The sequence below is a fragment of the Microcaecilia unicolor genome, chromosome 3, assembly GCF_901765095.1.
Source record: "Microcaecilia unicolor chromosome 3, aMicUni1.1, whole genome shotgun sequence".
Classification (NCBI taxonomy): Eukaryota; Metazoa; Chordata; class Amphibia; order Gymnophiona; family Siphonopidae; genus Microcaecilia; species Microcaecilia unicolor.
In genome coordinates this window covers 217017878-217040711 of record NC_044033.1, presented here as the reverse complement: position 1 = coordinate 217040711, position 22834 = coordinate 217017878, and the positions used below count along the sequence as shown (strand labels likewise).

Genomic DNA, 22834 nt, shown 5'->3' with positions numbered 1-22834 from the left:
ACGATTGAGCCAGGAGGTTACTGCTGTTAAACAGGATTGCAGTGGAGTAAGATCAGAAGAAAGGGGTGATGTGGGGAAATATTATCAGCATAGATGAAGGCTTTAATATTGTAGTCTTGAATAAAAATTGTGAGAGGGCTTAAAAAAATATTGAACAATAAAGGAGATAAGAGAGATCCCTGAGGGATGCCACAGGAAAGCTTGTACTCTGAAAAGCTTAGAGAAGAAAAGCTAACTATAAAAGTTCAGTCTGAAAGAAAACTGGAAAAACCATTATAGGACCGTGTCCACAATGCCGATCTCTTTCAGTGCCCATGAGATCTAGGGACACTGCCTCTTTCAAGAATGGCGTGGAGTTGGTGACGAGTTTAAGTTCTATAGGCCTGACGAAATACGGCTTCTCAGGGATGCAATACAACACCTTTATTGACATTAGATTTCTCACAAGTGAACGATTAGCTTTTCTACTAGCTTGGAAAGGAGGCGCAGATTAGAGATCAGTCAATAATTCGATGTGCAGGATGGATCTAAGTTCACTTTTTTCAGTATTCAGCGAATAACTGCTTTCTGGATCACACCCAAAGAGAAACGTTAAGTAATCATTCAGAGAGATAAGGAGAGCAGGCCATGCCTGGAGACTTTAAGCCAAGAAGAGTATCAAGAACATGTAGTTAGATGCACTGAGCTAAGGGTATTGGATAAATGTAGTGTGAAAACCGACCCAAGTAGTAGAAAGAGAAGATGAGGAGCAGTCATAGGCCTATTCAGAATCATCTGTCTGAATAGTTGGTTTTGCATCTTTTGGAATAACAGCAAAAGAGTCCTAGAGAGACTCGATTTTAGATGAGAAATATTGAGCTAAGGACTTGGCAGAAGGTTTTGAAATTGAAGGGGTAATGGCCTTGGATCCAGTCAGCTTATTAACAGTGTTGAAGAGTTTTTCGCTGGGTTGGCAGAGGAATCAGTAAATTTTGAGAAATAAGGGTTTTTTTAGCCTCTCCAAGATGGAATGAGTAAAGGCGAGATAGAGATTTACAATGTTGCAGCAATTCCTGTGTTTGATTTTTTTTTTCCTGCCACAGCTATTCTGCTCATTTATGTTGATGCTTAAGCAATTTAAGTCCAGTATGGTGCCAAGGGGATTTATTTATGACAAATGGAAACTAATGTAAGTGGTGCCTGAGAATAAGTATAGGAACTTTAAAACAGAGTTCATCCAAGTGACTGGTCGCCTACCGTTACGGTAAGGAAATCCTGTGGGGGAAAATGTAACAAGCGGAGTACAGGAGGAAGGGTCTATATTATGAAACCAACAAACTGTGAAAAATTCCTGAGGAGATGGCAAAGGTATTGTTAAGGTGAAGGAAATTTTAAGAAAAAAGTGGTCGGACCAGTAGAGCAGCAGACTAGAGAAATTGACCGCAGAGTCTGAAGAAATAACCAAATCAAGAGTGTGCCCTGCCTGATGAGTAGGAAAGTAAATACATTGGTGAAAGCCCAGGTGAAAGAGGAAAGTGAGAAAAGTAGTTACATGAGGTATACTAAGGGTGTCTACACAAGCTTTAAAATCAAAATATGGAGTGGCCTAGTGGTTAGGGTGGTGGACTTTGGTCCTGAGGAACTGAGTTTGATTCCCGGCACAGGCAGCTCCTTGTGACTCTGGGCAAGTCACTTAACCCTCCATTGCCCGCCGCATTGAGCCTGCCATGAGTGGGAAAGCGCGGGGTACAAATGTAACAAAAATAAAATAAAATAAAATAAAAATATCAATGGAAATAGATTGAGGAAACTATAGCAGCTAGCCCTCTGCCACATTTCGAAGTACAGGCAAATGATATACAGAGTAACCCTGAGGCAGTGATCAGTAAAGGTAACCCTCTTCACCCTCTTTGAGCCATGTTTCCGTGAGACCAAGGAAATCTGTCTTAAGTCTCAGGCGGAAGATCATAGAACATAGTAGTATTGGAGCAAATGGAGCGGCAGTTCAGAAGGCCAAAAGACAAATAACTGGGAGTAATTGGAAGTGGAATGTGTGCTAGGGGCACGTAAAACATTCGAACAAAATTCTTACCTTTGGAGCAGTGTTATTGAGAGAGAGAGAGAGAGAGAAGTGAAGGCCGATTGCCCCTGAGAATAGGAATGGGGCGTTTATCTGAAGATGAACACATGGTATTTTTGAATGAGATTGTTATTAAAGCTGATAATTGGGCTAAGGATAATTTTATTCCTATGGGCCCTGCTGCTGATAACTCAAGCTAATCTTTAGTAAAAGACCCCCCCCCCCCCCTAGGGTTGTCTGGTTTGGAGATTATGAGAAGTTGCCAGCGAAGCGTTTGGAATTGGGAACAGGTGAGATATTAGTGATTGAAGGTCATTCAAAAGTATTGGGAGTTATAATCGACTCAGGTTTAACCTTTTAATTACATGTGTATGTGAAGACCTTATCTAAAAAAAAATATTTTTTTTAATTCTGATTACGTCAGTTAAGAGCAATTCACTCTAAGCTCAACCCAGATAATTTTAGAACACTGTCCCAGGCAGTTTTAATTCCATATTTGGATTATTGCAGTTTTTACGGAATACAGCTGCAAGGTTGATTTATCGTCTGGGAAACTATGAAAGAGCATCCCCCTTATTAAAGGGGGATTGGCTTCCTGTGTACTTGAGATTACAGTTTAAGCTAGTTTGTATGATATATAAATTGTTGTATGGAGATGGCTCTGACAATTTGATGAATTATGTGGATTTTCCATCATCTTTTTCCTCAGCTAGGTCAGAACGTAGTTTGAAATTAAATTATCCATCTTTTAACGGTATTCAAAACAAGTCCATGCTAGAGCTGTCCTTTTTATATCAGGGAGTGAAGCTTTGGAACAGATTGCCTTTGGAAATTCGGAGAATACCACAATATTATTCTTTTCGAAGAGTGCTAAAGTCATTTTTGTTTGATGAGAAAAATATTTCATAGTGATGATGAGGGTTGTATTTTAGTTTAAAGTCTATAGATGTTTTTTTTATTGTAATTCTCCTGAATGAAGGAATTATTGTCTGTAATCCACTTAGAATCCTTTTTTGAACTTAGCGGAATATAAGAATCACATAGCATAGCATAGTCAATCTGAAAATCCAGAAGTAACATAGTAGATGACGGCAGAAAAAAGACCTGCATGGTCCATCCAGTCTGCCCAACAAGACAACTCATGTGTGCTACTTTTTGTGTATACCCTTTCATTGTACCTATGCTCTTCAGGGCAAAGACCGTATAAGTCAGCCCCGCCTCCCAACCACCGGCTCTGACACAGACCGTATAAGTCTGCCCAGCACTATCCCCGCCTCCCACCACCGGCTCTGGCACAGACCGTATAAGTCTGCCTAGCACTATCCAGAAGTAGAACAGGACACAAAATATATGAATCAGGTGCATAGCATAGCCAAACTGAAAATCCAGAAGTAGAACAGGACACAAAATATATGAATCAGGTGCTTGAGCCCTGGAGTTTCATTCAGGGGTGTAGCTATGGGGGACCACGGAGGCCTGAGCCCCTGCAAATTTTGTCCGGGCCCCTGGTTTGGCTGACGGGGGTCCCCATCCCCCGCCAGCCGAAGCCTTTTTCAGGCCAGTCTCCGGCGCAGCCGCGTTCGCTGCCTGCCCCTTCTTTCTTTCTCCTCCTGTACACGCTGACGCTCAGCAAAGGTATTTGTTTGTGAGGGGAAGGGGCGAGGTGGTGGGGGGGCTAGGAGGTGAGGTGTTGGGGAGGGGGGTGAGGAGGCAAGGCGTGGCGGAGGAGGGGGCAGCACTCAAAATGTGCCCCCATCCTCTGGCTCTGGACCCCTCCCACCGTGAGGTCTGGCTACACCCCTGGTTTCATTCCATTTGATATTACACTCATGGAATTCCTCCCAAAGGAGCATTACCTGTTCTATGGAACTGCTCTTTCAGCATGATACACTACTAATAGCTTAGTTATATTGGTGCCTTATGGTGAAGTCCTTATATAGCGGGTAATGTGATCGGGTTCAGGTTCCGTCAGGATGATGAGCGCAGAAGCCTAGTATCGAGCAGTATAATGGTAATTAGCCTGAAAACGCAGAAACAGCACTGTCAAAACACACGGTAAAGCCAGAGATTAGAAAAGCCAGTGCTTTTGGCTGAAACTACCCCCTGCCAGTGATCACTCTCTGCCGCCCCCCCCCCCTTGCCTTGACCACCCATAGGCCTTCCCTGGGTCTACCTTAAGAAGCCCTGGTGATCTAGTGACCTCTCCTGCCTATCTCGGTTGTGCAGTCAAAATGGCTTCCGTGACTTCTTACAGCAGCCTCACAAGACCGCTATGGGAGGTCGTGGCAGCCATTTTGAGATTTGGAACTGGCATAAACAGGAGCGACCATAAGTCGAAACTGGCATTGGTAGGAACAATCTACAGTCGCTCCTGCTAATGCCAATTCCAGTCTCAAAATGGCTGCTACAACCTCCCACAGCAATCTTGTGTCTCACAGCAGCCATTTTGAATGTGCAGTTAGGACGGGCAGGAGCGGGGGTTGGGAGGTGTCGCTTCTGTCCAGAAGAGGCCTCTAGACCACCATGGCTTCTTAAGGTAGGCCTGGGTAGGTTCTACGGGTGGTTGGGTGGGGCAACGGGAGTGGGGCACAACAGTTTCGGCCTCAGTTTCGGTCACCCGCTACATCCACGCATAGAAGGGGTGCATGAATATAAGCAAAACTGGCAGTCCTAAATTAAGGTGATTCATGTTTAGCCACCTACAGTGGTGAATATTCAGTTGAAAGTATAGGAGTATAAACTTAGTTGAAAATTTGTCTAACATTAGGTTCCTAAAACTGAGACACCTGGTTCAGGCATTCAGCTTGCTTTGAATATCATGTTGTTGGAAATTTAAATCCTTACCCTAATATTTGTTTGTTCATGTTCTTATCACAGGCCTTCCAGTTGTAACATCCGTGTTCTCAGTCAGTGTTAAACAAGAGAACGATCTGCCCTTCACAAATTCTCCTGAGTCAGAGCTATCTGAACAGGTTCGCACTCCTGCCACAAGTAAGTTTAAAATTCCTTCTGAACCAGCCTTTGCCAGTGAAGTTGATGGAACAAAGACAGAAAGTGAATAAAAATGTAAACTGAATTCACATTGAGACGTCAACTTGTTACAAAAAAGACAAGTGTAGAAATGAAAGGAATAGTGAAAGGGAGACTTACAAAAATCCAGACAAGATATAGGGGCCCCTTTACTAAGCAGTGCTAAAAAGTGGCCTGCGGTATCAGTAGCACAGGGCTTTCTCACACGCTGAGGCCACTTTTAGTGTGGCTGTAAAATGGCTGCAATTTCTATTTCCCTATTTCCCAGTTGGCGTGGGTAGTAAAAGCTCACGCGCTAACCTTGCCATAATCTGGCAACGTGCAGTGATTGACCCACACTACCTGATTTAGCGCAAGCACGCCTACTCTCAGCCTCCAAACCCGCCCGCGCACTAAAAAGTAAAACTTAGTTTTAGTGTGTGGGTAGCAAATTCTGATCCCAGAACTACCATGGGACCAGTGGCATAACGGCGATAAAAAAAATTGCTTCCGTGTTAAAATATAAAAACTGTGATTTGTCTCCTCTCTCCTTCCTTCCTTTGTTCTTCCATCCCTTACCTTCCTCCCCTTCACGATGCAAGGAGATTCCCCATATGCCTGCTCCGGGGCCTTCCCTCCTCTGCTGACTCCCGCCTTCTGATGCAGCTTCCTGTTTTGCAACTTCCTTTGCTTGTCATACTTGTGGTGGAAACTGTGACCACTCCCAAATTCACCAAAACTCTACTGTACCTACATATATGTGCCCCCTTCACCCATAAGTGCTGTTGTAGTGGTGTACAGTTAGGGACAGTGTGTTTTGGGTGGGTTTGGAGGGCTGAAGGGACAAGATAAGGGAGCAAAGGTGAGATGTGTACCTGGGAGCATTTTTATGAAGTGCACAAAAGTGCCCTCCCATGCACTTCATAAAAATACTCCCAGGTACACATCTCACCTTTGCTCCCTTTTCTTGTCCCCTGAGCCTTCCAAAGCCCACCCATCCATGATGTCCCATTGCTTTCCTGGGATGTCTGGGGGACAGGTCTACTAAAATTGCTGGCTCCTACGTCTCGATGGCACGAGTCTCTACATTTTGCACTTATTCATTTTTTATTCAAAAATGGACCAAAAAACAAAATGTCCGAAGCACAAAACCTTGTTCGAAACAGTATTTTCGAAAAAAAAAATAGACATTTTTCTTTTTCGAAAATGACCTCCTTTTCTGTTCGGATTTTGGATGTTTGTGCAAAACATCCAAAATCGGACTTAGTAGTCATATCAAAAATGCCCCTCCATGTATTTTCCAATTTAATAAATATGTAAACACACTTTGTGCAGCAAACGTGATAGTTTAAAGTGCCAAAGAACCCTTTTACTAAAAATGGCTGAGGGGAGATGTGAAAAAGGTCTAGACAGTACTGAATGGAGTGGAACAGGTAGATGTAAATTACTCTTTCCAAAAATACAACGACCAGGGGGCATGCAATGAAGCTTCTAGGAACTAAATTTAAAACAAATCAGAGAAAATATTTCTCCGCCTAGCCTGTGATTAAACTGAAATTCGTTGCCAGAGAATGTGGTAAAAGCAGTTAGCAGGGTTTGAAAAAAGGTTTGGATAATTTTAATATCATCTTATTTTCTTTTCCATGTTTTATTTTATTTTGTTTTATTTCTATTGATAATTTCCTAAAAGAAAAGTCCATATGCCATTATTAAGATGGAGTTGGGAAAATCCACTGCTTATTTCTAGAATAAGCAGCACAAAATCTATTCTACTCTTGAGATCTTGCCAGGTACTTTGACCTGGATTGACCACTGTTAGAAACAGGAGGGCTTGATGGATCTTCAATCTGTCCAATGTTTATGTTCTTGTGTGGTAAAATTTTGTGTTTACCACACTTTAAAAACAAAAATTAACACGCAATGTGCAAAGGTTGTGTGGTAATTGTTAGGGGCGTGCCCAGTTGTCTGCTATAGTTACCACATTGAAATGTTCTTTACCATTTATTTATTTATTGGGATTTATTAACCACCTTTATGAAGAGATTCACCCAAGGTGATGTATAATAGGTACAGTTTAACATAAAACTTAGTTTTGTTAATAGCATAATAATAGTAAACATGGCCAAATATAAATACAATGAATGAGGTAAACTTGAAAACAGCAAATTGAAACCTAATAATAGGACTATCATAACACAGGATCAAAAATATACACATTTAACAGCAATGAAATTCAGATACGAAAGATATAATATACTGTCGGCATAATACTAATACTAATGAAACTTCTAATAAGCACACATTAGAACATTCAAATAACAGAGACATAATCCAGCTCATTTTCTAAAGGGATCACCGGCAATCTTCCGACACAAATCGGGAGATCGCCGGCGATCTCCTGATCCCGGCCAAATCGGTATTATTGAAAGCCGATTTTGGCCAGCCCCAACTGCTTTTTCGTCGTGGCGCTGGCCAACCTTCAAGGGGGCGTGTTGGTAGGGTAGCGAAGGCGGGGTGGGGGCGTGGTTACGAGATGGCCAGCTTTACCTTATAATGAAAAAATAATGGCCGGCTCGAACGAGCATTTCGCCGGGCAGACTTGGTCTATTTCTTTTTAGAACCAAGTCTAAAAAAGTACTCCAAATGACCACCGGAGGGAAGCGGGGATCACCTCCCCTTACTCCCCCAGTGGTCACCAACCCCTCCCACCCCAAAAAAACAAAACTAGAACTGTTTTTGCCAGCCTGAAATGTCATACCCAGCTCCTTGACAGCAGTATGCAGGTCCCTGGAGCAGTTTTTAGTGGGTGCAGTGCACTTCAGCCCGTTTCCACACCCCCCCCCCCCCCCCCCCCCCCCCCCGTTACTACTACTACTTATCATTTCTATAGCACTACCAGGCATACGTAGTTACACTTGTGGTGGTTAATGCTGAGGCCTCCAAAAAACCCCAAAACCCACTGTACCCACATGTAGGTGCCTCCCTTCACCCCTTAGGGCTATGGTAATGGTGTAGAGTTGTGGGGAGTGGGTTTTGGGGGGCTCAGCGCCAAAAGGTAAGGGTGCTATGCACCTGGAAGCTATTTTTGTTTTTTTTCTAAATTTTTTTAAGTGCCCCCTAGGGTGCCCGGTTGGTGTCCTGGCATGTCAGGGGGGCCAGTGCACTACAAATGCTGGCTCCTCCCACGACCAAATGCCTTGCATTTCTCCGGGTTTGAGATGGCCGGGCCCGGTTTCCATTATGGCTGGAAAACGAAGCCGGCCATCTCATGTAAACCCGGCAATCCTGCAATAAACCCGGCGAGCGATTTGGCCAGCGCCAAGCGTATTTTAAAAATACGCTTGGCTCCGCCCCTTGTGGCGCCGGCACCGTTCGATTATGCCCCTCAATATGTCTTAATGAAACATCTAATAAGCATACATGAGAATTTTCAAGTGACATAGATATAATGCAACATTAGCGAAATACTAATGAAATAACTAATAAGCACACAGAACATTCTAATAACTTATATATAATGCAACGTTAGCGTAATACTAATGAAACATTTAATAAGCATGCATGAGAATTTTCAAATAACATAGATATAATGCGAAGTCAGCGTAATACTTATGAAACATCTAATAAGCACATAGAACATTCTAATAACATAGATATAATGCGACATCAGCGTAATACTATTAATAAATGCACATTAGAACATTCTAATAACGTAGATATAATGCGACGTCAGTGTAATACTAATGAAACATCTAATAAGCACATAGAACATTCTAATAAGCACATAGAACATTCTAATAACGTAGATATAATGTGACGTCAGCGTAATACTAATGAAACATCTAATAAGCACATAGAACATTCTAATAACGTAGATATAATGCGACATCAGCGCAATACTAATGAAACATCTAATAAGCACATAGAACATTCTAATAAGCACATAGAACATTCTAATAATGTAGATATAATGCGACATCAGCATACTACTATTAATAAATGCACATTAGAACATTCTAATAACGTAGATATAATGCGACATCAGCGTAATACTAATGAAACATATAATAAGCACATAGAACATTCTAATAAGCACATAGAACATTCTAATAACGTAGATATAATGTGACGTCAGCGTAATACTAATGAAACATCTAATAAGCACAGAGAACATTCTAATAATGTAGATATAATGCGACGTCACCGTAATACTTATCAAACATCTAATCACATAGAACATTCTAATAAGCACATAGAACATTCTAATAACGTAGATATAATGTGACGTCAGCGTAATACTAATGAAACATCTAATAAGCGCATAGAACATTCTAATAACGTAGATCTAATGCGACGTCAGCGTAATACTAATGAAACATCTAATAAACACATAGAACATTCTAATAACGTAGATATAATGCGACATCAGCATAATACTATTAATAAATGCACATTAGAACATTCTAATAACGTAGATATAATGCGACGTCAGCGTAATACTAATGAAACATCTAATAAGCACATAGAACATTCTAATAACGTAGATATAATGCAACATCAGCGTAATACTAATGAAACATCTAATAAGCACATAGAACATTCTAATAACGTAGATATAATGCGACGTCACCGTAATACTTATCAAACATCTAATCACATAGAACATTCTAATAATGTAGATATAATGCGACGTCACCGTAATACTTATCAAACATCTAATCACATAGAACATTCTAATAATGAAGATATAATACGAAGTCAGAGTAATACTATTGATAAATGCACATTAGAACATTCTAATAACGTAGATATAATGCAACGTCAGCGTACAACTACTACTACTTATCATTTCTAAAGCGCTACTAGACGTAAGCAGCGCTGTACAGTTGAACATGAAGGCAGTCCCTGCTCGACAGAGCTTACAATCTAATTAGGACAGACAGACAGAACAAACAAGAGATAAGGGAATATTAAAATGAGGATGATAAAATAAGGGTTCTGAAAAAAGTGAGTAAGGGTTAAGAGTTAATAGCAGCATGAAAAAGGTGGGCTTTTAGCTTAGATTTGAAGACGGCCAAAGATGGAGCTTGACGTACCGGCTCAGGAAGTCTATTCCAGGCAGCAACATAAAAGGAACGGAGTTTGGAGTTAGCAGTGGAGGAGAAGGGTGCAGATAAGAGAGATTTACCCAGTGAACGGAGTTCCTGAGGAGGAATGTAGGGAGAGATGAGAGTGGAGAGGTACTGAGGAGCTGCAGAGTGGATGCACTTATAGGTCAATAAGAGGAGTTTGAACTGTATGCGGAAATCGATAGGAAGCCAGTGAAGTGACTTGAGGAGAGGGCTAATATGAGCATAACGACACTGGTGGAATATTAGTCGTGCAGCAGAATTTTGAACAGATTGAAGAGGAGAGAGATGGCTAAGTGGGAGACCTGTGAGAAGCAAGTTGCAATAGTCTAAGCGAGAGGTGATAAGAGTGTGGATGAGGGTTCTGGTAGTGTGCTCAGAAAGGAAGGGGCGGATTTTGCTGATATTATAGAGAAAGAAACGACAGGTTTTAGCAGTCTGCTGAATATGTGCAGAGAAGGAGAGGGAGGAGTCGAAGATGACCCCAAGGTTACGAGCTGATGAGACAGGAAGGATGAGAGTGTTATCCACAGAAATAAAGAATGGGGGAGGAGGAGAGGTTGGTTTAGGGGGGAAGATGAGAAGCTCAGACTTGGTCATGTTTAGTTTCAGATGGTGCTGAGACATCCAGGCAGCAATGTCAGACAGGCAGGCTGATAACTTTGGCCTGGGTTTCAGCTGAGATTTCTGGTGTGGAGAGGTAGATCTGGGAGTCATCAGCTTAAAGATGATACTGAAAACCATGGGATGAGATCAGAGTACCAAGGGAAGAAGTATAGATGGAGAAGAGAAGAGGTCCCAGGACAGATCTCTGAGGTACACCAACAGATAGTGGGATAGAAGTAGAGGAGGATCCACTAGAATATATGCTAAAGGTACGCTGGGAGAGATAAGAAGAAAACCAGGAAAGAACAGAGCCCTGAAATCCAAGTGAGGACAGCTTATCAAGGAGTAGGCTGTGATCAACAGTGTCAAAAGCAGCAGATAGATCGAGAAGGATGAGTATAGAATAGTGACCTACTAATGAAACATCTAATCACATAGAACATTCTAATAATGTAGATATAATGCGATGTCAGCGTAATACTAATGAAACATGTAATAAGCATGCAATAGAACGTTCAAATAACATAGATATGATATGTCAGTTAAACTCCTAATAAACATGCATTAGAACATTCAAATAACATGAATATGATGCTAATGCTTTTCTACAGTACAGCTTTCCATGTAGTCAAGGGGCCAAGTGCAGATATATAGATGGGGACAAGATGGAAGGTTAAGATTGTTGACAACAGGTTACAAGTCACTGTCCTGTACACACTTTTATATGAACTACTCTCATTGTAACCATTTTTTCCCATAATAGGCTTCCGTGATGTCGTACCTGACATGTTAATCCGATTTCAGCAAGAGGGAATCAAGATTAAGCGCCCACGGACTGAAGAAAGAGGAAAAACGCCCTTCACCGACACATTTGAGGAACTTCATGAAACAGGTGATGTGTCTTGGAATAAACATTTCAGCGGCTAATCAGATTGAGGATTGAAGGGGTGCCTCAGGGCTGGAGTGGTGGAAGGAAGTGAATGGTTCTGGATTTGGTTGGCTGGGCTAGGGAGGGAGATGGTTTTGAGGGTAATGGCCAACCCCAACGGTTATTGCCTCCTGTGGAGGCCTAGGAAGAATGAGTCAATTATAATCAAGATTCCAGACATTCCAACCTTTCGTCTATAGATAATTTGTTAGACTCTGAGATGAGGGTCCATAGGATGAGGGTTAAAGGAGCAAAATACTTCTTTACAGAAAAAGAAATGGATGTTGGAACAGCCTATCAGTGGCGGTGGTGGAGGCCGGGATTGTATCTGAATTCAAGAAAATATGAGGGAAGCATAAGGGATCTCAAAGGGGGAAGAAGGAATTGTAGAGTTGGGCAGTTGATTTGAATGGCTACACCGGATAAACTTTATGGTCTTTATCTGCTGTCATTTTCTGTTTTGGTGTTTCTTCTAAGTCTCAATGTTGCCACAACCAATTTCAGCGTCTCAGCCAAGACCAATTTTATCCTCACCTCCTTCATAGTTTTTCACTTTACACCTGGCCACTGCCCTCTAGGCGTTTCCCTTCGCTCTGTGTCCATTTCACTGTGGCTGTTTTTTTTCCCCCAAATATTATGACTTACAAAAACCACAGTGTCCATACATTTTAACATTTTCAATACTGAAACACTTAAAATTGAACAATCATTAAACTGGAGGTTTATTATAATCACAAGTTCCCTGAACTCCATTTCATTTTTTGGTAGTTAACTCCTCCGGTATTTCAGAAGTTTCCACGCTGTTTTTAATTTAGATTATTTTTACCTTAGCTTGCAACTATGAGGTGAATTTTCTCTTGTGGGTGTAGAGTTCCATGCAGTAAGGTCTCATGGTGTTTCTACTCTCCAGCCCTTTGGTTAGAGAAATCATGGAATAAAAGATTTTGCCCATTTTTATTTCAGATTTCTCTCTACAGAGCCATTAACTTGGCCTTGTGTGCATAATTCAAAATGTTAGCCATGACAGGGCCTCTGGGCATGCCCACGATGTGTACTCTCTTCTCACCTCCCTTGATTCTCCATCCTGCAGTAGGCCCAATGCATTCAACATCCATCTTTCCATCTTTGCTGCAGCTCCAAATCTCACACTTTGGGTATTCCGTTCAAATGTATGTTATTTCTCCTTCCCTGGTTTTCTTAATCATCGAGATGTTCCAATAGTTTCTTACTCTGGAACTCTATATGTGTACCACACTTGAATCTGCAGGCTTCCATTAGTCCTTTTGGCACGAGATGTGGCTTTTCAGCTGCTGTAATTGCTACACAATTGAGTGACAGTTGTAATTTGGGCAGTTTATCCTATACTGTAAACGGTTGAATTTCAGTGACCATTTGTCTTTATCTTTTTAGTTTGTCTCTGTGATTTTGACAATATGCCATAACCCCCTTGTTTTCCTATGTTTTCTATTTGAGAGGACAACTGCTATAATAACTTATATTCTACCTCTCACTCTCTGGTGCTGCTAAGGATGGGGGAAGGAAGTGCTGGGGGGGGGGGGGGGGTGCTTTTCCAATCACTTCTCTACCAACCAAATCTAAGGGAACCCTCAGATAGCCCTGGTTATTGCAACAGGAAGACCTCCAAAGGTTTCACTGTCTCTTGATCTGAAATGTACAAAGCATTATTCATAATGGTGGCAAGTGAGGCAGATGTGTATGTGTTTCTGAGCTTTATTCGTTACAGCAAAATTTTTAAAATTGCAGTAGAAAGTCATTTCTTTCCATCCTTTCCTGTATGTTCTGAATACTGGTTTATCTTCTTCTAAACTGTTGTCTTTTTTTTTTTTTTTTTTAATTTTGTGTGGCTCATGTTTGTCTTGATTGGAAAACTTTTATCAGCAGCTGATTTGCTACCCCCTGGTGCAATGCAAAGAATACACACTGGATTCAGCTATGTAAGATGTTTAACATTATTAAGAATTTGGAAAAAAAAATCCACTGCTTACTTCTAGGATACTCAAAACTCACAAAAATATATATAGGAGAGTGTATATAGAAACACTTAATAATCTTAAAATTTAAATGAGGTAGAGACTCTACCTCATTTAAATTCTAAGACTATTAAGTGTTTCTATATACACTCTCCTATATATATTTTTGTGAGGTGTGAGTAGCAGTGTTGGAGAAAGTGAAAGCCTAACATTTTTTAAACTGAATACTTCTAGGATAAGCAGCATAACATTTGTTTTTCTGTGCTGGGATCTTGCCGGGTACTTGTGACCTGGATTGGCCACTGTTGGGAAACAGGATACTGAGCTTGATGGACCTTTGTGGTCTGTCCCAGTATGGCAACGCTTATGTTCTTATGATTTTCTTAGTCATAATCAACTCTCTGGACTACCAGAATGCTTTGTAAAAAGCTGCAAAATTTAGCCATTGCCACAGGTAAACAGGGATGAACCCAAAGCTGCAGTACTGGCAACGAAGGTAGCCCTCTTGTTCCCTTATTCTGCAACTGCTATCATCTTCTTCTTCATCTTCTGCCACCCAGAGGCTTGGAGGAGGACAGCAGCAACACAGCATATTGGGTCACATTCTCCTTCTCTTCTTCCCAGGGCCTGAATGTTACATCTTATACATGCACTTGAAAGCAAAGCAGTCAGCACAGGTAGCAGGAGAGGAGGACATAGCCTAAGGCGTTGCACTGCCACGTTTTTTTTTCTCTGTGCCCCTTACAGTCTAGGAAGGGTGAGTGAAGGTGTTAGGGATGGGACTGAGGATGTGATGCTAGGAAGTGGTGGGTGGGGGGGAAGAAAGTGACTGGGTGAATGTGGAGTTGAAGCTAAGGCAAGGGGAGAGGAGAGAATATGATGGGAGAAAATGGCTGAAGGAGAGTGAAGGGAAGAAAGAGATTAGAGGATGACAGGAAGAGAGTGACTAGAATGGAAGTGTGGGGAATGAGCTGTGGTGCAAGTGAGAGAAGAGATCATTGTCGGGTGGTATGTACGAGTGGATCCTCCACTTTTCCCCCCTCCTCTTGACCTTGGATTGCCCTTCCCAGTTTGTAAGCCACCCTCGTTCTTTTCTGCTTTTCGCTGTCTGTAGTCCTCCTCTGTGTCTTACCTGCTTTGATCCCCCTTACTGCTGTTGTGTTAATAGGCCCCTATGGTTGTTATCTGAGAAAGGGAAGCTGCAGCCCTGTGCATAAATGATTGCTTCAGACTATGCATTTGATTCTTTAAATCACTTTGGGAGGTTTGTTAGACTCATAATATGCTGGATGTGAAGCTGTTCGGCATGTGATTACCTGATAAGTGGGTGCCTAGAGCCATTTCAGCTGCTGAAGTATTTTCCTCCCTCAAATGGAAAAATAGAAAGGAAAAGGAAAACACTTTAAATAGATGTAAAGTTCAGAGTTTGGACTCGCATTTTGTGCTAGCTTTATAACATTGGGGTGAAATCTGTGATCATCATTTAATCTAGAAGGAGGGGGGGGTCATCCAGGATACATACTTTTTCAGAGTTCACAGCATTCCCATCATTTCTCCTTTATCCAAATGTTGCATGTGTTATGCTGATTTCCCTGAATCTTCAAAAACAGAAGATATTTCCCAGTTCCTTAGCATCCTTACCAGAGCAGTCCAGAACCAACCAGCAGATGGAGACAGAGAACAAATGCCATGAGCTCTGCTCTATAAGGGTACTGCGCTGCCTTCGCTCCTCAATATTTCTGTAGTATTAGTTTTCATTAAGGGATAAGATTGTCTTGTGTTGCATTAAAAAAAGAAAAAGGCAGGAAAAAGAACTGGTTTGGACAGAGCAACTCAGACAAAATAGAAGTCACCTATACCATTTCTTTATTATTTCAAAAATACTTATGGTCAGAGCTCATAGCATTTGTTTTCTGTCTCCATCTACTAGTTAACAAATGTGTATAACCTGCCCTAAATAACTTAGATTTATTAGATTTTTTTTTCCTTGTCAGTTATACAGGGCAAGTTGTACACATTTATACACATTTGTTATCTTTCATATTTACCGCCTCTTGTTCTGGACTGGTCTGGTGGGACTAAAGGAGAGAAAATGAGCAGGTAAGACCTAATTTCTCCTTTTTCAAATAGGCAGACAAGGTTACGATCCAGAACCCACTTCAAAGATGCTGAAAATGGAAGAGCCTTTTGTCAGGAGCCAGCAGGATGGAGGAGTGCGGGTTATTGATACCAGCAACAGTAAGCTAAATCCCTTTTATAATAAAATCATTGTTGTGTTCTGTATAGAATTGCAAGCTTTTCATATAGACTTTGAAATGTAATTCTTGTTTTTCAATTACTTTTTTATTACAAAGCCAGGATTCATTTTCTTTAAGCTGGAAGGTCTGAGGTTTGCTGCAGCTGGGTGTGACTATTAGTAGAAAAGAGGTGGCTGTGGGTATAAAGCAAAACCAGACTAGGGTGTTTTAAAGTTAAATCTCAATATTTACCCTATTCAGGAAGATATTTAAGGCATAAAAGGTAAGATTAATCATGTGGAAAGCATTTTGGGAACAATAAAACACACACAGAGTAAATGATGGCAGATAAAGACCCGCATGGTCCATCCACTCTGCCCAACAAGGTGTCCAGAGCCGCATCCCGCCAAACTGTGCAGGCCACCCATGCTTAAACACTGGTTAGCAAGTCTCCGCCACGGTGACTACATATAGGCAGCCAAACATGGTGGAATCTTGGTTATAACCACATTCCATTCCCAAGCATTGCTGACAGTATTCAACTTATAATCAAGATGTCTTCCCCTCCCCCCTTTTTGGCCCCCATTGCCGAGTCAGGAAATATGTATACAAGAAAAGAAGAAAAAAAGAAGGGGGCAGACTAATAGAGTTCCAAAGCAAGTGGTTTGTTGAAAATGATAGCTAAAATGATTCCGCTCAGTCCTGCGTTTCAGCGCCACACGTGCCTGCTTCGGGAATCAAATCGAAATGCAGAATTGTTTTATATTATGTGTGTTTGCTTTGTTCTCCAACTGGAAAAAGGCAGACTATAAATAATAAACCGTAAACATAGCTAATAGAACGCTGTAAGTTACATGCATTATCGCTGGCATTTAGGTGCAAGCAGCTGTATCAGCTCTGTGGCTGGCACAAGTGCTCACAACCAAATTATTGGCGAGTATTTCACCTGTAGTCACAAGCAGCGGTTCCCAAACTGTGCGCCGCAGCACCCTGGTGCGCTGCAGCGAACTCTCAGGGATGCCACGGCAAATCTTGACCTCCCTCCCGCTTCCCACAAACCAGCATCGCTCCCTAGTTTCCCTTCCCGCAGTTCTGGAATCTGCTGCTTCCTGCTTCTTCCCCTGCCGCTGCAGTGCTTGCAGCTTACGTTTTCGGGCCGTCCGCGATTCACATTAGGCACTGCTGGGACTTCCCTCCGCTGTGACCGGCCCTCGCAACAGGAAGTTGCATCAGAGAGGGCCGGACGCGGCAGACTGGGAAGGCCCCGGAGTGCCTCTGTGAATCGCAGACGGCCCGAAAATGTAAGCTGCAAGTACTGCAGTAGTGGTAGGAGAAGGAAGCGGCAGCGATCCTGGACCTGCAGGAAGGAATATAGCGAGCGATGCTGGATTTGGGGAAGGCAGAGTTGTGCTGGATTTATGGGAGGAGAGGGGCTGCAGGGAATGGTGTGTGGACTTTCTGGGAAGAGGAGGCTGCAGGGAAGGGAGATGTGTGCTGAACTTTCAGGGAGGAGAAGTATGCTGGTGTGAGAGGAGGGGGCTGCAGGGAAAGGGAGATCCATGTAGCCAGGGGGGATGCGGAGACCCATGTGGCAAGGAGGGTGCCGCGAAAAATTGCTCGGACACTAAGGGTGCCGTGAACCAAAAGTGTTTGGGAACCCCTGCTTTAGAGAATATAGGTGCCCTCTGGGGCCTAAATGTAAGCGAACTACATGGTGTCTAGAAAGCATTTCCCTCCAGATTCTGTATTTTGGGTGCCAATCTGGTGTTCTAACGAGCCAATTAGAGACAATCATTGAATTTGAACACACATCTTGCAACGCACTACTCTATAACAATGTGTGTCCAAATCCTGTGGCATGCAACCCAAAAGGGGGCGTGGCCATGGGTCAGGACATTCCTAAAATTTGCGCACAGTGTTTTAGAATACCGGGGATGAGCGGGCCGGGAATTACACGTGATTTCAGCAGGCGCGTAAGTCCTGGAGCCCAAATTTGGTCACCGAAATCGCCACTCAATCCTAGTCTATAACAGGGGCTCATCTTTGAGCACCCATTATAGAAAAACATTGAGCGCTGATTTTTTAGTGGCATTTACTGAATCTAACCCTTAGTACAGCACAGTCTTGGTTATCTGACAAAGCCCCTAGTGACGTCATTGCATTTATTTCTATGAAAAAAAATCTATTTTTAGAACAATTTTTGAAAAGCGGGAACTCTCTCTGTCTTTTTTTTTCTTCATTGTTTGAGGAGTTTATGCAGTGTTTTCCGTATTACCTGACTTTTCACTTACCCGACAACGTGTCTGTCCCGTTTAGGTCGGGTAATCAAGACTGTACTGTATCACCTTTGAAAATACATTAGTATAATGGGGATGGGGGGGGGGGTGGTCTTAGTTAATTCATATTTTGTGTTCAAAGTGTCCTCCTTCAACATTCAGAGCAAAAATGAAAGTAGGGGAGGACCGATACAGTTCCAACTTGAGGGTAAAAAGCAGTTTTATTAGTTGGACTCGATGCAGATCTGTGTTTCGGCCCCGGGGCGCCTGCCTCAGAAGTTAAGAAGTCTATAACCATACAAACAACAAACAAAATGAATAAATATGCAAAATAAATTACATGTATGTGTGTAAAGAAATTAACTAATATCCATATAATCAACTTCTGTTTTGTTTTCTCATTCATACTTGATACATTCATAAAATTTTCAACACCACTGAGCTGTTCACTCAATGAGTTTTGGGGTTTCATTAAGATCTGAAAGCGCTGGAGCTGCTCCATCCTGTTGAAAAATAAAGTATTCGGAAACATCTTGAATTTCAAGCTAAAGTTTCTGCTGCAGTAGGACATTTTTTGAGTTATCTGGAAAAATGTTGGGAGTCTCTTTTTTTTCCAGACACTGTATATTATAGAATTATCCCCTATATGTCATACAAAGCCAATTTAAGTCATTTAAAGGATCATATTTATTTATTTATTTATTTATTTTATTTGTTACATTTGTATCCCACATTTTCCCACCTATTTGCAGGCTCAATGTGTAGAAGCGTTCTCCTTCTCCAGTAGAGAAACAAATACAAGGAGTTGGTGTGGTGGATAAGGTTCATGTGTTAGAGACACATTGGGGAATCGTAGAGAGGAAGAGTTATGCATTGTCTACTACAAGCCTTGGTTTTGTTGTGTTGCAGGGTTTAGGCACTTAAGTTGGGTTGATGGGTTATTGGGTTATTTCGTTATTATAACTGTAAAACTAATGTACATATTCTTGTTTTTATCCAATAGATATTGCATTAAGGAACAATAGTGCGAGGCAGAGAATGTACAGTGGGCAGCAGAGGGCACAATGGGACCATAAAGACGCCTTCAGATACAGACAAGATCTTTCTTCCGACCATGAAGATAGAATCCAAAACGGAGAGATACTGAACACGCTCGCTGAAGGTGAAAGATATTCCAAACGCCGCTCAGAGTTTGTACAGTTTCAGAATGTCAGGGCAGGAAAGCGTTTATCTCCAGGTTCCGATACTTGGGAAAGCTGTACCCCGAGCTCACATGGGATCGAACACCAAGACCTAACTGAATATGTGAACAAGTTCACAAAGAATTCAAATCACAGATGGATCCAACAATATCAAAGAAGTGAGAACAAGTTTGCATGGACTGAAGGAGAGAAAAGCTTTGCCAGCAAGTCAGACCTCACAGAAAAAAAGAAATTTCACAGAGGAGGCATGCTTTTTGCATGTAATGAATGCAAAAAATGTTTTACGCACAAATCTCAATTGAAACTTCATCAGTTTTATCACGCTGGAGAGAAACCTTTAACATATACAGAATGTGAGAAAAGCTTTGCACTGAATTCAAACCGTAGGATGCTTGAAAGGCTCCAAACCAGAAAACCATTCACATGTTTTTATTGTGGCAAAATCTTCATTCACAAATCTGAACTGAGACGACATGAAAGGATCCATACAGGGGAGAAACCATTTAAATGCTCTCAATGTGGTAGAGCCTTCAGTCACAAATCTGCAATGCGACGCCATGAAATGATTCATACAGGAGTGAAACCATTTAACTGTCAAGAGTGTGGTAGAGCCTTCCTGCATAAATCTGCAGTGAGACGACACGAAAAGATTCACACAGAAAAGGGGCTATTTCATTGTGCAGAATGTGGTAAATACTTTAGACAGATAAGTGGCCTGAGAAAACACGAAATGACCCACGTGAGAGAGAGAGAATTAAGATGTTTTGAGTGTGATAAAATCTTCAATCGCCAGTCTGAGCTGAGCAGACACGAAAGGATCCATACGGGAGAGAAACCATTTAAATGTTCCAAATGTGGTAAAACCTTCAGTCACAAATCTACAATGCGATGTCATGAAAAGATTCATACAGAAGAGAAACCATTTTCATGTTTAAGATGTGATAAACATTTTAGACAGTTAAATGGCCTGAGAAAACATGAAAAGACACACTTTGGAGGCCTGCAGAGAGGTCAGCGACTTGCTGTTCATATCTGAAGGGGGAGGAGAATCGGATGGTTTTCTTTGGGTCTTGCTGGGTTCCTTCTCGTGGTGACCATGTATGACACCTGCACCAAATCTTATCAAGATGACCAGTTCAATCGAATTATGACAGGATGGATACAAGAAAAATGCACCTCACTCAGAAAAGGGTGCCCAGCATTAGTATTGTGTTAGGGTTAATGATGGTGATAGCAGTAGTGTATATATATATTAGAGGGCGATGATATCCTTGATGCAGCTATAGGCCATGGACCTTCTGCAGCAGGAGAAAGACCATATAAGCCCGTGAAAAAGTTAAAAGAACTAGTGGATACCTGAAGGTAAAAAGGAGATAATGTTTAGTTTAATTTACATAGTTTATATACTTCATTTTGCTTAACAGCAAGGCACTTTTCACTGGTACTTGGAGATTCTGAGAACTTAAGAGAAAAAAGGAGGTTCTAGACTGAAGGTCATGTCTGCCTGAGCAGGAGTGCACCCTGTGTCAGCCAGAAGAAAGAAGAGGATAGTGACTCAGCTAGGAGATTTACTGGATCTACTGACTGCCTGCCTGCCTGCCTGCCTAATGAGAGTGAATTGCAAGGAGGTTTAATAAGACTGGAGATGTCATGAGCCTATCTGGCCCATTATGTGGGCTGAAGCTTGCCGCCATATTGAGTAACCCAAAGCATTTGCAGACATTGTTGAAAAACAATAGCAAACTTGTGAGGTTTATATTGTTTTATTAAACCTCCATGGTTTTGCATTATTTAGGAAGGGAGTTGGGGAGGTTTTGAGGGGTTTGTTTTGGGTACACTAATATGGCGGCTGCTGGGGGAAACCGGCTTCAACTTTTTGACGGCATGCCGTCTCCTGTCTTATTAAACCTCTTTGGTGAATTCTTCCTATTTTTACTTTTTATTCAGCTGAGACCTAATTGGATGGTGTTGGGCGAGATTGCTGAATGACCATATCTGTGGAACATAACATAAGAATAGCCATACTGGATCAGACATAGTAACTTAGTAGAAAAGTAAATGACGGCAGATAAAGACCTGTACGGCCCATCCAGTCTGCCCAACAAGATAAACTCATTTTACATGGTGTGTGATACTTTATATGTATACCCGAGTTTGATTTGTCCTTGCCATTCTCAGGGCATAGACCGTAGAAGTCTGCCCAGCACTCTTGTACTAAACGCTCTGAAGCTAATGTCGAATCCCCTTAAAGTTTACACTCCAGCCCATTCATATCTATTCAGTCACGATCAGGGCGTAGACCGTAGAAGTCTGCCCAGCCCAGTATCCTTCTTCCAACAGTGGCCAATCCAAGTCACAAGTACCTGGTAGAACCCCAAAAAGTAGCAAGATAATGAAGTTATTTAAATGTAGCAGTTCTCTGAGGACAGCAGGACAGGTATCCTTACATCTGGGTGACGTCATACCAACGGAGCCTGGTGTGGTACACTGCCCAGTGCTTTGTAACTTTAAGAGGTCTTTGGCAGCAGACCACCCACTCATGCGCAAGTACCTTCCTGCCCGATGCGCAGGACCCTCAGTAAAGCGAATGCTACATACCTGTAGAAGGTATTCTCCGAGGACAGCAGGCTGATTGTTCTCACTGATGGATTGACGTCCTCGGCAGCCCCCTCCATCGGAAAGTTTACTAGCAAAGGCCTTTGCTAGTCCTCGCGCGCCCATGCGCACCGCGCATGCGCGGCCGTCTTCCCGCCCGAAACCGGCTCGAGCCGGCCAGTCCAGTATGTAGCAAGACAATACACTTCAAGGGAAGACTCAACTCCAAAGGGGAGGCGGGCGGGTTTGTGAGAACAATCAGCCTGCTGTCCTCGGAGAATACCTTCTACAGGTATGTAGCATTCGCTTTCTCCGAGGACAAGCAGGCTGCTTGTTCTCACTGATGGGGTATCCCTAGCCCCCAGGCTCACTCAAAACAACAACCATGGTCAATTGGGCCTCGCAACGGCGAGGACATTAAAGAGATTGACCTAAAAAATTTACCAACTAACTGAGAGTGCAGCCTGGAACAGAACAAACAGGGCCCTCGGGGGGTGGAGTTGGATCCTAAAGCCCAAACAGGTTCTGAAGAACTGACTGCCCGAACCGACTGTCGCGTCGGGTATCCTGCTGCAGGCAGTAATGAGATGTGAATGTGTGGACAGATGACCACGTCGCAGCTTTGCAAATTTCTTCAATGGAGGCTGACTTCAAGTGGGCTACCGACGCAGCCATGGCTCTAACATTATGAGCCGTGACATGACCCTCAAGAGCCAGCCCCGCCTGGGCGTAAGTGAAGGAAATGCAATCTGCTAGCCAATTGGAAATGGTGCGTTTCCCTACAGCCACTCCCCTCCTATTG

General features: G+C 42.4%; 2 protein-coding genes across 2 annotated transcripts in view; both read left to right on the top strand.

Moving 5' to 3' along the window:
* Positions 1-16043, top strand: part of LOC115464358 — a 31039-nt gene extending 14996 nt beyond the window's left edge. The window contains exons 4-6 of the mRNA XM_030194747.1: positions 4937-5050; positions 11567-11695; positions 15853-16043. Of these exons, the coding sequence (XP_030050607.1) occupies positions 4937-5050; positions 11567-11695; positions 15853-16043 (434 nt within the window). The remainder of the gene's footprint in view (positions 1-4936; positions 5051-11566; positions 11696-15852) is intronic.
* Positions 16044-19273: 3230 nt separating this feature from the next.
* LOC115464357 (gastrula zinc finger protein XlCGF52.1-like) lies at positions 19274-20473 on the top strand. Its single transcript, XM_030194746.1, has one exon. It carries the CDS (start codon positions 19274-19276, stop codon positions 20471-20473), a length of 1200 nt encoding a protein of 399 aa, XP_030050606.1.
* Positions 20474-22834: the final 2361 nt, after the last annotated feature.